The sequence below is a fragment of the Palaemon carinicauda genome, chromosome 8, assembly GCF_036898095.1.
Source record: "Palaemon carinicauda isolate YSFRI2023 chromosome 8, ASM3689809v2, whole genome shotgun sequence".
Classification (NCBI taxonomy): domain Eukaryota; kingdom Metazoa; phylum Arthropoda; class Malacostraca; order Decapoda; family Palaemonidae; genus Palaemon; species Palaemon carinicauda.
The window spans coordinates 21636535-21651042 of NC_090732.1; the positions used below are offsets into that span (position 1 = coordinate 21636535).

Genomic DNA, 14508 nt, shown 5'->3' on the forward strand with positions numbered 1-14508 from the left:
GGGTGCAAGTGTGCAGCCGTCGTCGACTTCGGAGGTGGATCCTCTGGCTCTTGTCGACGTCGTGGTGTCGGATCGCCATCTAACTTGGAAGACTGTATTCCTGCTAGCTTTGGCTTCGGCGAAACGAATCAGTGAACTTCATGGTCTCTCATACAACATTGCCCATTCAAGGGGATGGGAAGAGGTAATGTTCAGCTTCGTCCCTGAGTTTATTGCTAAGACTCAGAACCCTGAATTAGCGGATCCGAGATTCGACTCTTTCCGGATTTCGAGTCTTCGTTCTGTAACAGATGACCCTGATCATCTCTTACTCTGCTGAGTGAGGGGTTTGAGGCTGTACCTCAAGAGAACAGCCTTAGCCCGTCCTCGTGTGCCTGCACTCTTCGTCAGCATAGGAAGGACCAAGAGGAGGGTCACCAAGAACACAATCTCAGCATGAATTTGAAAGGTCATAGATCATGCACTGTATCCAGACCTGCCTCCTTCACGTTGTCCCAGAGCTCATGATGTTAGGGCCTAGCTACGTCCCTGGCATTCAAGAGGAACTTCTCGGTGACGCAGGTTCTTCAGGCTGGAGTGTGGAAACGACAAACTACATTCACATCCCACTACCTGCAAGACGTGACCCACAGGAGACTTTATACGTTTTCTATCGGTCCTGTGGTGGCTGCACAACAGCTAGTTTAATACCTCAAGCTCCTTATTGGACAAGTAGCAGAAGGTTGAGGGAACTGTTACCCGGTTTTACTCTGCGTGAAGGAAAAGGTTTGACTGGCTCTTATTCTTTTCTTCATCCTCCCCTCTCTTGGGGAAAGCAGCATCCTGGGTTCTCTGCACAAGCTGACCTCAAACCACTGCAGGTAAACCATGCTCCCTTGTGTACCTAGTATTAAACTAATACTGTTGTGTCCCCATACCCTAGCAAGGTGTTATTGGGAAAATCTTGGTTACAACTGTTTTTCCTACTAAAGATTCGGAATAACTTTACCTGGACTGTCACACTTCTATTTATCTCGACACACAGCTTGCGTAGGCTGCGGACCTTGGGTAGCAAGGTTTTAGCGAGGTGCAAGGACCCCTTATTTTTTAGTACTAACATACTCGGGTGAGGAGACCCTGGGTAAAGCCAAAAAGCCAGATTGGCAGGGATGTCCACCCTTCCTAATGGGTGAGTCGCCCCTAAATAAATAGCGTAGGTTTGTATTCCAGTTACGGAACAAATGACAAATTTGTAGATAATTTGTATTTTTAATAACGATACAAACCTTAGCTATTTATACAAACTTGCCCACCAGCCCTATCCCCCTTGAAGTCCTTCCTCCAAGCAAAGTGAGCTAAATCACAGGTGTGTGAGTGGGAGCAGTAGCAAGCTACCCTCCCCTACCCCCGCTAACTAGCGGTGTGGGTAGTTAACCCTCGCTAAATTTTAATGGCTCGTCATTTCAGCTACGCCGAAAGTAATACCCCTAAATGAATAGCTAAGGTTTGTATCGTTGGGAAAAATACAAATTATCTACGAATTTGTCATTTTTAGCAGCAAGCTATTGACCAATTGCATTGACATCTTGTTTATATAAGATTGTGGAGAAGATGGTCAATATAAGACTGATGTGGGACTTGGAGAAGAAAAGCATTTTATCACCTATGTAATCTTTTTTTTTTTTTTTTTTTTTTTTTTTTTTTTTTTTTTTACACCTTGAAAAGGCATGTGATATTGCTTGGAGATATGATACATTTAAAAGCATTCATGATTTGGGATTGAGAAGAGAACTACCATTGTACATTTAATCATTTATTTCACATAGATTTTTTCAAGTTAAAGTGGGTGTAACTCTGTCAGAGAGGAGATGTCAAGGAGGAGGAGTTCCCCAGGGTATTGTGCAAAGTGTAGCCCTATTTGCATTAGCCATTAATGGGATTTCCTGTGTCATTCCCCAAGATATTCTCTCTACACTATTTGTAGATGATCGCTCCATATCATTTGCTGGAGCTAGAATGGCAATGGTTGAGAGAAAACTACAACTCGCAATTGACAAAATTTTTCAGTGGGGTGATATGAATGGATTTAAGTTGTCAACAAACAAAACTGTTGTCGTCCATTTCTGTCGTATTCGGGGAATACAACCAGACTCGGATATGTACATCAAAGGTCAATGGATCCCATTTGTAAATAAGAACTTTTAAAGTTATGCAAGGCTTTAATTTAAAATAAAATTAGCTATGAATGTGAAATATACTCCTCAGCTGCCCAAATTAATTAAAGATTTTAGATTCTATACACCATACTGGTATTAGATTGGCCACAGGAGCCTTTAGAACCTTGCTTATCCCGAGTATCCCTGCTGACGTTGGAGAATTACCTTTAGACTTTTAGGTTACCTTTAGACTTTTAGGTTGCAAAGACTTTCTATTTACCTTAAAAGGTATTCAACGTATTGAGAGTTTCACCCAAAATCTCCTTAAGGTTATGGTTTTCGAGTAAAACAATAAACACACTCGATATAGCAAGAAATACTTCTTCCATTTAGGATATCACCAGCCCCTTCATGGAAATTTCCAGATATCTTTCTGTAAATATTTCATTGGGATAGAAAAGAACATGACTGACTTAAAAGCCAGGTCTCTTTTTATGGTACATGGTGTAGAACATAGGGAATTGACTTTTATATATACTGATGGCTCCAAATCTGATGCTGGTATTGGATTTGTAATATATAGTAGTACCTTTAATTAAAGAGATGCACTTCTCCTGTATTATCTATGTGATAATATCAGTTGGTCTTAGCTGTTTCTTACTGTCAATGTTTGAGTATTCATATTGTTTTGTTTATTGTTTTGTTCTTCCTATGTTAATGTTTTATAGCATGATTTTCATAAGTTATGTGTTTGTGTTAACATGTGCATTTATGTTGATACTGTATTCATTGTTGCCTTTCTTTGTTACAGATATGGTAGTTTGCTAATGTGTTGAATAAAGCTTGGAAATTATCACCAAGTATTACTGTACTTTCATTACAATTTATTCAACACAAACTCATCATGGCTAAGTTACTGAAGCCGTCCAGACTGGACACGGATCCCAGCTCGTCCAATGCAGCCAAAGAGTGGAAGCACTGGCATAGAACATTCACTAATTTCATAGAAGAAAGTGGAGATGCTGCACCAGACAAGTTGAGGGCATTAGTGAATTGTGTGTCCTCGAGTGTATATGAACTGATCGAAGACTGTAGTACTTTTGAGAGTGCAATCGCTAAACTGGATAGTGTTTATGTCAAGTTGCCAAATGAGATTTTTGCTAGACATGTTTTAGCGACGCGACGACAGCAGTCAGGAGAATCCATTGACGAATTTCTGCGTGAGTTACATAAACTTAGCAAAGACTGCAACTTCCAGCCAGTCACAGCAGAACAATATCGGCAAGAGCTAGTACGTGATGCATTTATCAATGGTATTGCCTCAGTATTTATTCGTCAGCGGTTACTAGAGAATAAGTCACTGAATCTGGAAACTGCACACAGTCAAGCTCGTACGTTGGATCTTGCCCAGCGCAGTGCCGACGCATATGCATCGCCACCTGTTCCTCATACTGCTGCTTTAGTTCCAGAGCGGCAGGCGCAGCCAACCGGTGACCAGCAGCAACATCCAACGCAAGAGGGAGCTGAAGGAAGTTCACCGGGAGGTTCAGCTGTTGCCGCTGCCTACTTATCAAAGAGAAAATGTTATTTTTGTGGTAATGCACTTCACAGTACAGGTAGAGTGAGTTGTCCCGCACGTAATGCCACATGCAACAAATGCGGTAAAACAGGCCATTTTGCAAAAGTCTGTAAATCGAAAATTTCAGGTAGTACCACTGCTACATTGTATAATCCCACTTTACTTGCAATAACTGCCACTTATCCAAATAATCTTTCACATGCAGCTACAAACATCACTGTAAATGGCCACTCATTGAAGGCACTAGTCGATTCTTGTAGCTCAGATAGTTTTATACGTGAGGAAGTAGCGCAGAGACTAAACCTGACAGTAGTCCCTGCAAGCTCAGCGGTCTCAATGGCATCAAAATCGTTCAATGCTAGTTCCTCTGGATTTGTCATAGCAGACTTGGTTCACCTTGATCAGAGATATCCCTGTATACAGCTAGGGGTCGTGAAGGATTTGTGTTGTGATGTCATTTTGGGTTATGATTTCCAAAAGCAACACCAGAGCGTGAGTTTTCAATATGAAGGGAAAAGACCAAGTTTGAAGATAACTGGCGCCAAACCTGTTTGTTTACTAGCGACAGCTGACATAGATGAACCGTCATTGTTTCCGAACTTACCTCGACAGTGTAAACCCATTGCAGTCAAATCCAGACGCTATAGTCAAGATGACCAGCTGTTTGTAAAAGACCAAATTTCACATTTACTATCTGAAGGTATCATCGAACCAAGTATATCCCCTTGGAGGGCACAGGTTGTAGTAGTCAAAGATCCACTTGACAGGCATAAAAAGAGACTTTGTATTGATTATTCACAGACCATTAACCAATACACAGAACTAGATGCTTATCCCCTCCCAAGGATAGAGGATATGGTACATGACCTTGCTAAATATAAGGTGTTTTCCACATTTGACTTGAAGAGTGCATATCACCAAATCAGCATTAAAGAGAGTGAGAGGAAGTACACTGCTTTTGAAGGTGCAGGGAAATTGTTTCAATTTTGTAGGATTCCATTTGGTGTGACGAATGGTGTAGCTGCATTCCAAAGAGCTATGGACAAACTAGTTGAGGATGAGAAGCTCAAAGATACTTTTCCATACCTTGACAATATCACTGTAGGTGGAGCATCTCAGGCTGAACATGATGAAAACGTTCAAAACTTCTTGGAGGTGGTTCAGAAACGGAACCTTACCCTCAATGAAGGGAAATCGGTTATTTCTGTTCCTACAATCAATGTTCTAGGGTATTGTGTCGGGAATAATGTTATAAAGCCTGACCCAGACAGATTACGTCCCCTTCAAGAATTACCGCCTCCCACAAATATGGGCTCTCTGCGAAGAGCTCAAGGATTGTTTGCCTATTATGCCAAATGGATCCCTGGTTTTTCTGACACGATACATCCCTTAGTGAACACAAAAACTTTTCCACTGAGCGAGCCAGCACTAGCTGCTTTCAATTCTTTAAAAAAACAACTTATGGATGTTTCACTGCGGGCTGTGGATGAGAGTCTTCCTTTTGTTGTAGAGTGTGATGCTTCGGAAGTTGCTGTCTCCGCAATCTTGAATCAGGGTGGCCGCCCAGTAGCTTTTATGTCGAGAACGCTCCAGGGTAGCGAGTTGCATTATCCAGCAGTGGAAAAAGAGGCCACAGCTATTATTGAAGCGGTTCGCAAGTGGAGCCATTTCTTAGCGAGACGACATTTTACTCTGATTACTGATCAAAGATCGGTGATGTTCATGTTAGACAGCAGGAAGCGAACTGAAATAAAGAACAACAAGATACAAGAGTGGAGGTTGGAGCTGGCATCCTACAGCTATACTATACAGTATCGTCCAGGGAAACAGAATATTGCACCGGACACCCTGACTCGTGCCTATTGTTGTTCTATTTCCTCAATGTCAAGTCTCACTGACATCCATGAGAACCTCTGCCATCCTGGCATCACTCGCCTTTTGCACTTTGTGCGATCCAAAAACCTCCCATTTTCAACAGATGACGTGAAAAGAGTGTGTGCTTCTTGTAGAATTTGTGCCCAACAAAAACCAAAATTCCATCGTCCAGGAAAAGGAGTCCTCATAAAGGCCACCCAGCCAATGGAACGTCTTAGCATTGATTTCAAGGGGCCTCTGCCCTCTACCACGAGCAATAAGTACATTCTTACGGTTGTTGACGAGTATTCACGTTTCCCCTTTGTGTTTCCCTGTCCAAACATGCATTCGAAAACAGTGATCAAATGTCTTGAATCTATCTTTATCCTTTGTGGAATGTCTAGTTTCATTCATTCAGATCAAGGTGCTTCTTTCATGTCCCAAGAACTGAAACTGTACCTTTCTCAGAAGGGGGTTGCAACCAGCAGAACGACACCTTATCATCCGATGGGCAACGGCCAGGTTGAGAGATATAATGGTATTATTTGGAAATCTATTTGTTTAGTACTCGAAAGTCGTGGCTTGAAGACACAACACTGGGAGATAGTACTTCCTGAGGTTTTGCACTCAGTTAGGTCGCTCTTATGTACAGCAACTAATGAGACACCTCATGAACGTTTTTTCAGGTTTCAGCGACGCTCTAGTCTTGGAAGTACATTACCGTCATGGCTTTTGACTCCTGGACCTGTACTATTGCGACGGCATGTTAGGTCTAGCAAACATGAACCGTTAACTGAAGAGGTTCAACTCATGGATGCAAACTCAATGTATGCAAATGTCAAATATCCAGATGGTAGAGAATCAACTGTGTCTACCCGTGACTTAGCCCCAAGTCCTGCAGGTGCAACGTCTCCTGTACACCATGTTGAACCATCAGGAGAGACGGAGTCCCCAGATACAACTGAAGTGCAGGATACACAAACTCATGATAACCGTGATTGTCATGAATCCAGTGAGCCCACTGAGATAAGAAGGTCCACTCGTGTGTCAAGGCCGCCTGATCGCTATGGATGGGATTAAACCAATACATTTGTTTTGATTAAAGTTGAATTTTCTAGGAGGGGAGAATGTGATAATATCAGTTGGTCTTAGCTGTTTCTTACTGTCAATGTTTGAGTATTCATATTGTTTTGTTTATTGTTTTGTTCTTCCTATGTTAATGTTTTATAGCATGATTTTCATAAGTTATGTGTTTGTGTTAACATGTGCATTTATGTTGATACTGTATTCATTGTTGCCTTTCTTTGTTACAGATATGGTAGTTTGCTAATGTGTTGAATAAAGCTTGGAAATTATCACCAAGTATTACTGTACTTTCATTACAATCTATATTTATTGCCAAATTTTACAGCATAATAACCGCTTTTCAAAAAATAGCATTAAAAGACGAGGGCAATTTTACCGTTTTTAGTGATGCAAGAAGTGTCGTACAGGCTTAAGGAGTTTTTAATTCCACTAACCCATAAGTTTTAAATTTTTTGAGTGGCTTTTTATTATTGGGCTAAAAATCATAACTCTTAAATTTTGCTAGGTTCCAGCACACGTTGGTGTGCCTGGAAAGGAGAAGGTAGATTTAGTGGCAAAGAATGTTGCAGCCAAGTTGCTACCAAGAAGTTACTCTATCCTTTCTAATGATTTTTTACCTAGCATGAATAATTTGCTTTATTATAATTGTCAATAGCAGTGGGATAATTTGGTAGGAAATAAGATGGGAGAAATAACGAATGTTATATCTCTTTGGAGGTATAGTATGATGCCCCAAAATTGGGAGACTACTCTTTGTTTTCTCTGCATTGGTCACACTCGATTAACACATGAGTTTCTAATGACTGGCCAACACCATCTATATTGCGACAACTGTTTGGTACCCCTGATAGTGAAGCATTTGTTGACCGAATGCCCCACTTTTAACACCATAAGAAAAAAATATCTCTGAAGCTCTAGGTGAGGATGGCATGTTTATCCTTGCCAAGATTCTTGGACATAATGTAACTTACTATGCTAGCAGTATTTTAGTTATATTTCAGGATAAATTGAATTTCCTTTTATTTTTTTTTTATAACAAATGATATCAGGGTTAGTGACCTTTGATGTCAGGATGCCTGATAACTCCAAATCAATAAATGAAGGAAGAACGACTAGGATTTCTCTCTATCTCAGGAATCCATACTTCCAGATCCCTGTAAATCATTCTTCAAGAAAATACCTAGGCCTATGCTTTATCCTAGGGAGTAGTCTTTCAATTCAAAGTACTTTGCTTTGGGTTGTCCACGGCCTCCCAGGTATTCACTTGAGTATTCACATTGGTGTTGACATGGGCCAATGCCAACAGCATTCATCTGATCTAATACTTAGATGACTGGCTAATACTGGTGGACTCAGTGTTCCAACTTTTTCATCATTTGAACAGGCTCCTCTCAGTTTATCACAATCTGGAGATTGTGACAAATTGGGAAAAGTCCAAGCTTTCGCCCAAGCAAAAAATGATATACAGTACCCACAAGTCTGGAATACATTTTCACAAGGACCTGTGATTGTTCCTTAGCAAGTCAGGTAGTGACCCTAACTCCTTTTCAGGACAAAAAGTATCGTGTCTAAAATAACGGCTACAATGTAAGTCTAGGATGAGAGTATTTTGGTATTTTTTTTCTCTCCTCATCTCTTGGGGCTTAGCTGTTGGGATCCCATGGAGCTAGATGGATGTTGATACAGGTAAACACCACTTATAACTACAGTAGCAACTTTTCTACTTCTGATAAAATAGAAGTGTTCATTCCATCATCCTTCTTATGAGCGGGAGGATGGGTAGGTACAGACAAAACCATTGATTTATATATGCCTTACTTAACACTCACTAGTGTAGGAGAGAAATATTTCTTGTGCAACAGTCTTGATTGCTTTGGTCATGAACCTGACAGTACTCTCAATCCTGGTTCACGTGTCTAGGATGCTACGCACTGCACCTTATCAGGTCAAAGCATTGATATCCAGGGATTTTAGCCTGCTAGTTTGGTAATTGGGACTTCACCCACTTAAGAATGAGTATCCTAATAAAGGACAAAGGTTTGTATTCGTGTAGGAACAAATAAAAGTTTTGAAAAGTATTTTGAGTTTTTCCTAACTATACAATCCTGAGTCCTTTAACTTAACTTCATGCCTTCATCTTGCCGCCGAAAGTCCCAGACGCAATCAAAGTGTACAGGCAGAAGGGGTGGGGCTTACCTGCCACCGGCAGTTGCTGTAACTTTATTAGTTTCTAAGTACCGAGTTCCAGCTGTGTTTGAATCAATCTCTTATCAAAGGACTCGGTTTGTATACGTATAGTAGTTAGGAAAAATACAAATTACTCTTAAAACTTTTCATATGAATAGACATTGAGTACTGTATTATACTTACTTATACTGTATGTGAAACTGTGATGTAAATGACGTCACAGGTAAGCCAATGATTGAGATTTATTTATTCTTGTTTTGATGCTGAACCGCATCATTGGTTTTCTTCCGTATCCATCCTTAATGATTTCTCTTTCATAACCTTATCTTCTTTCATGTTGAAAATTAGCAATGGTAGGTTATATTTGTCATTTTTAGGCTACTACTCTACCTGGAGTGGGTTTATTGTTCATCGCTGCCATAGCAGTTTTATCGATGAAGTTGAAAGACTAGTTATTTAAGAAAAATACATTTTAAGTGTAGCATGACTCAGTTACAACTTGTAACGTGTACATGACAACAGATTTACTATCTTGCCATTTACACAATAAAGGATTATTAGGCCTATGAGTGACTTAACCACCAGTTTAGCTGGCTCTTGAATTATGCATCCTGTGTTAAGATTCCCTGTATTTGCTGATGGCACATATCTTCGATCTGGGAATGGAAGTCTGATGCAGTGTCAGCAAACATTCCACAATTTATGTTGATAAACTTCCTTTTCCCCCTACTACACTTTTCCAACTTGTGTTGCAGTTTTTTTGTGATAATATTTTTGATGACATTAATGTTTTAATACTTTTTGTTTTCAGTATTCTGTAGGAAATTTCATAAATTTTTAGAACTGCAGTCAGTTCATCTGCAAATTTTAAGTTGCTATATCCTAAAATTAACTACAATTTGCAGTTCATGATTTCTGTTAACACTAACACTATCAATATTTTTATATATATCTTTCCTTTCAGGATCCCGATGGAGTGGAGGCTTTCCGAGAGTTTTTAAAAGAACTAGAAGATGAATCAGGAGAAGAGAATGAACATACAAAGTATATTGATTTTTACATAGAATGTGAAGAATATAAGATTGAGTTCAAAAGACTTGAAGACAGAGCAAAAACAATATATGAGGAATACTTAGCGGTAAGCGATGAAAGTTGGTACTCTTGAAATATTTTCTAAACTGCCTTGAATTGAATAAATAAAAGCTTGTTTAATCATAATGCTTGCAGCATTCAGCTTGAACTCTTGAATAATAATGTATATGTAGTAAAACAAAGATTGTCTTTACAATTATACTACCCTTTAGAATAGGGATATGTCTTCAGCGACCCTGGAATGGCCATTGAATCATTAACAAGGTATTTGTTTAATAACTGGGGGAAGGATGGAGACGTCTGGCCCATCCATCTGTCAAAAAAAGGGCCACTTTTGTCTTTGCCTGCAACAGGTGCGGAATATCACTGCACTGGTCTCGCGATTATTGGATCGTTTTTCATTGTGAGGGGTTCACAAGTGGATGAGCGTTTAGTTTAATTAATTTTGTTCCTTCAAGGCTACAAACCTTTGAAACCCTGTGTTATGTACCTTTGTGGAGAGGTGACCTTAAGTATTCCCTCACTCTTTGAGTGTTCTTGTTCTTCCGATCAGGAAGATGAACAACTCAAAGAATAACTCGTTTCATTTTGTGGTAATTTCTCTGCCTCGTGTGGAAGTTACCTGATTTGGACTGAGTGTCACCCATACCTGTATGCCAAATTGCTGATGTTATTCATTTGGCAGGCACACCTGGTATCAACAGTGTTCCCTGGAGGGTGATCGCTCTGTAGTGTATCATCAGTGCTCCCTGTGTGACAAAACCCCCAGTGTAGTGGTTTGTGTTGTGGTGGAAGAAGCTTTTGTAGTTTCCTCCTCAGAGGGAGTGCAATCATTATCTTCTGTGACAACAAGGAATAATAGTTGGCAAGGGGAAGGAGATTTTACCCACTCTCTTTGGCCTCTACCAATCTCTTCCCCCCTCCTCCAATCCTTTAATTGGATATTTATTCCTGAAAAACAAGAAGATAGTCATGTGGGAAGGCATTTTGTTAAAAGCTTTTCGGGACTTACAGCAATAGCCATCCTCCTTTGTGAGGGAGTGACAGTACTTACCCACTAACTGCTGGTACTTTCTGGGCTATTCAAACGAGTGTGAGCTGGTGTTATAGTTACTGCTGTTGCACCGCGAGCAGGTCAGCGGTCCTACTTAGACCAGACATCAGCACCGTAAGGAAGGGAAAGATGGGAGTGTATGTGGCCTCATTTCTCATTTTTATCATTCAAGGGAGGATTGTTCCATGCCCTGGAGTGAACTCGTTGTCGCGCGGAACTCGCCTGCTGACTACTGGTACTTTCAGGGTCAGTTAATGATTATAGCCGGTGTTATAGTCACCAGCACTATACTGTAAGTCAGTATAGGTTTTGTTTATGCTACTCTTCGTGCTGTTACAGACCGTAGCTGATGGAGATCACGTACTAACTGGTACCTGCAGGGGCGATTAGGGTCAGTCAGTAAGGTGAAACTGGTGTAACAGTGACTACTGTTTGCACCAGTATCAGGTGATCAGCTCTTCTGGATTGTCTCTCTACTCCTTGGCGAGTGAGGGTAAGGGTACGCTGTCGTGTGAAGCTATCCTCCTCTTTCTTGTTTTCCCCTTCTGATTCTGACAATTCTTCTAAGAAAAAATAGAATTCTAAGAAGTCTAGGAAGACTGATCAAAAGAAGTTTTGCAGAACTTAAAGTGATCTCTTATTTCTTTTATAAGAAGCTTGTTCCCAACTGGTACCCAATCCCATATGGGTCAGGACACCGAGTTGTGGGTCCAGTACAGTAAGTCCAGCCACTGTATTGGCCCGACGGATAGGCCCCATGTGGAGCTGATCACAGGTTTTGATGACCATGGAACTGATCATGCAGGGCCGGTGAATGTCCCGGAGGGATACAGGTGATCGCCATTGGCCATGGCTGATTATAGTGCAGCCGGTGGCCCGTGTGACTATGGCCGATAATGTTGGACCAGTCATTGCACAGACCAAGTGACTAAGAAGCTTGAACACTGTAAATGGCTATTTACCTGGATGATAGAGTACTGTACTGCTTTGGTCTCTCTTCTTTCACAAGATACAGTAATGTACTTCTGTACCTTCAAAAAAGGAGACATCACTGCAATGTACTATTTCTATGCATTATCACAGTGAACTGTGCAGAAACGGTCAGTGATTGGTCCCTGCTCCGATTGTCTGATCATCAACCAGCCAACCACACTTGTTCACCTGAGTAATGGTACACTGCTCTATTCTTGCTCTCTGCACTAGGGTGTTTTACTAGACATGGAATTAATTTTGTAGTTTAAGATTTGTATTTTAGGGTGAGGAAAGAAACCGAGAACTGTACGAGCACATAGTCTTTAGCTTTGAGGTACTTTCAAGCAACTGGTAGTCAGCCATAGTAGCACCTTTTCGGCAGAGACAGTAGCTGCTTTAAGGATCGAATATGGGCTGAACTCCTTGTCTACCTCTCAGGAGAGTGATTGGGAGGTAGGAGGTAAGGGGTGCTGTATACAAGTACAGGTACTCCTCGTACTACAACGAGATAGGGACCGAAAAAGCTGCCGTTGATCTAATTGTTAGTTAATCAAATTATTCTCTTATTTTGACTAGTAACCTTAATTTTCAGTCATGGTATTATACATAGATACTTGTACAGCTTTTCTTTATAGATAAAGGGTATAAATATTTTATTTTTCCTGTGGCTTTTCAAGGTTTTCACACAGAAAAACTTCGTTTATCGACAATGAATAGCATCTCTTTCGATAACGAGTCATCAATATTATTTCAGTCATATATTTTAAACAGTACAGTATAGCTTTTCTATACAAATTACAGGGTATATTGAAGAATTATTTTCTTTATTAGTACAAGATAGATTAAGCTTTATTTTTATTTTCCCTGTGATTTTTCAGTTTTCACACGTAGGCTTGGTTCGTTTATCAGCAATGAATAGCCTAACTTTCGGAAAAGTGTCACACTATTTTTTTCAGTTATATATTTTAAATAGTATAGATTTGCTTTACAAAGATTTATTTTTGTGTGGTACAGGGTATATAAAAGCCTCTCTTTCTTCATTTCATTTTTCTCTCTCTCTCTCTCCAACAAATAAAATCTTAGTTTACAAATTAAATTCATAAGACGATATCGTTAGTTTGGGTGAGCTATTCCTTGCTTCAGGTGGTACAAGAAACTTAAACAAAAACACGGCATTTGATTCACCAGCTGATATCTCTCTCTCTCTCTCTCTCTCTCTCTCTCTCTCTCTCTCTCTCTCTCTCTCTCTCTCTCTCAGGTACTATACAATACTTACATATAGCAGAAAAAACCAAAATCTTTGTTTCCTTAAAAAGTGTCAATTAAATAAGACGCCAAAAAATTATACCGTGTATAAATCCATTTCTAATCGTAGCTTAAAACACGGCATCCAATTTTGTCAGCTGACCCCTATTTTTAGGAAACAACATTGTTACAGTCTAGAAAATTATGATTATTTTAAGTTAATTGTGCTTTATTAAAACATTTATGTAATTTTGTTTTAAATTTTGGGTTTATTTTAATAATCAAGTATTATTCACTTCTTTTTGCTTTACTTTTGGTTGTGATCAGATTATCTGACGACTAGCTGCTGCTCTCGAGAATATGCGCACATAATTATTTAAACATCTATACTGTACAGTATAGTTAATATTACGTAAACACCAGTGTGTTATAAGCCATCATATTTTTCTTAGACATTAGTACATTTATAGCTATCATTATTAGTTTATCTCTCTCTCTCTCTCTCTCTCTCTCTCTCTCTCTCTCTCTCTCTCTCTCTCTCTCTCTCTCTCTCTCTCTGTAACAAATGAAATCTTTGTTTCTTTTATAAAGTCTCAGTTAAGTGCTATACAAAGTATAAATTTAAACTTTATTTTGTTCTGTCTTCAATACTAAGATGGGCTTAAAATACAACATTCGATTTCATCAGCTGATCTCTAGTTTTAGCTGACATCATAATGTATATGTGCTGAAGGAAGTTTAGAATGATTCTGGTTTCTCGATGTTAACTAAGCTTCCTTTATTCATAATTGTACATTTTAGTATCAATATATGGTATATCTTAACAACAGCAATTACCAATTGTTTTTATTTTGGTTTTGCTGTCTCCTTTCAATGTTTCTTGACCTTTAGTATCATAAAAATCGTGGAATGCGCCAAGCTTATACCACTTGTAATCAAATGAATTTTCATTCCCCTTTTATATTGTTCTATTGTTTTCAATTTAGTTTCAATAGTAATTGATCTTCTTTGTTTTTAGCAGATCCTGAAGGAGTTACACTCTTCCTTTTCTCGGACAATTTGAAACATACGAGAATACTTACGTACACGAGAGTAAAAATACACAATCGAATGCCACAACACATGATGCGGGGAAAGCTACTTAATACAGAGACGATAGATTCACTGCCAGTTGCCTCCGCCCAACGTATCGAACACAGCCTGCTTACATTTACTCACACGACTGTGCTGCCACTGCACATTCATAACTTAAAGAGATGGTCATTAAATTAATATTGGAGCTGAAAAAAAAATGTCTTATCTTT

General features: G+C 39.5%; 1 protein-coding gene across 11 annotated transcripts in view; it reads left to right on the forward strand.

Annotated features, from left to right (window-relative positions):
• LOC137645688 (regulator of G-protein signaling rgs-2-like) overlaps positions 1-14508 on the forward strand; it is a 167869-nt gene that overhangs the window by 128140 nt on the left and 25221 nt on the right. For all 11 annotated transcript variants that reach the window (XM_068378546.1, XM_068378545.1, XM_068378540.1 and 8 more), the window contains one exon: positions 9806-9979. In XM_068378546.1, coding sequence (XP_068234647.1) covers positions 9806-9979 — 174 coding nt within the window. The remainder of the gene's footprint in view (positions 1-9805; positions 9980-14508) is intronic.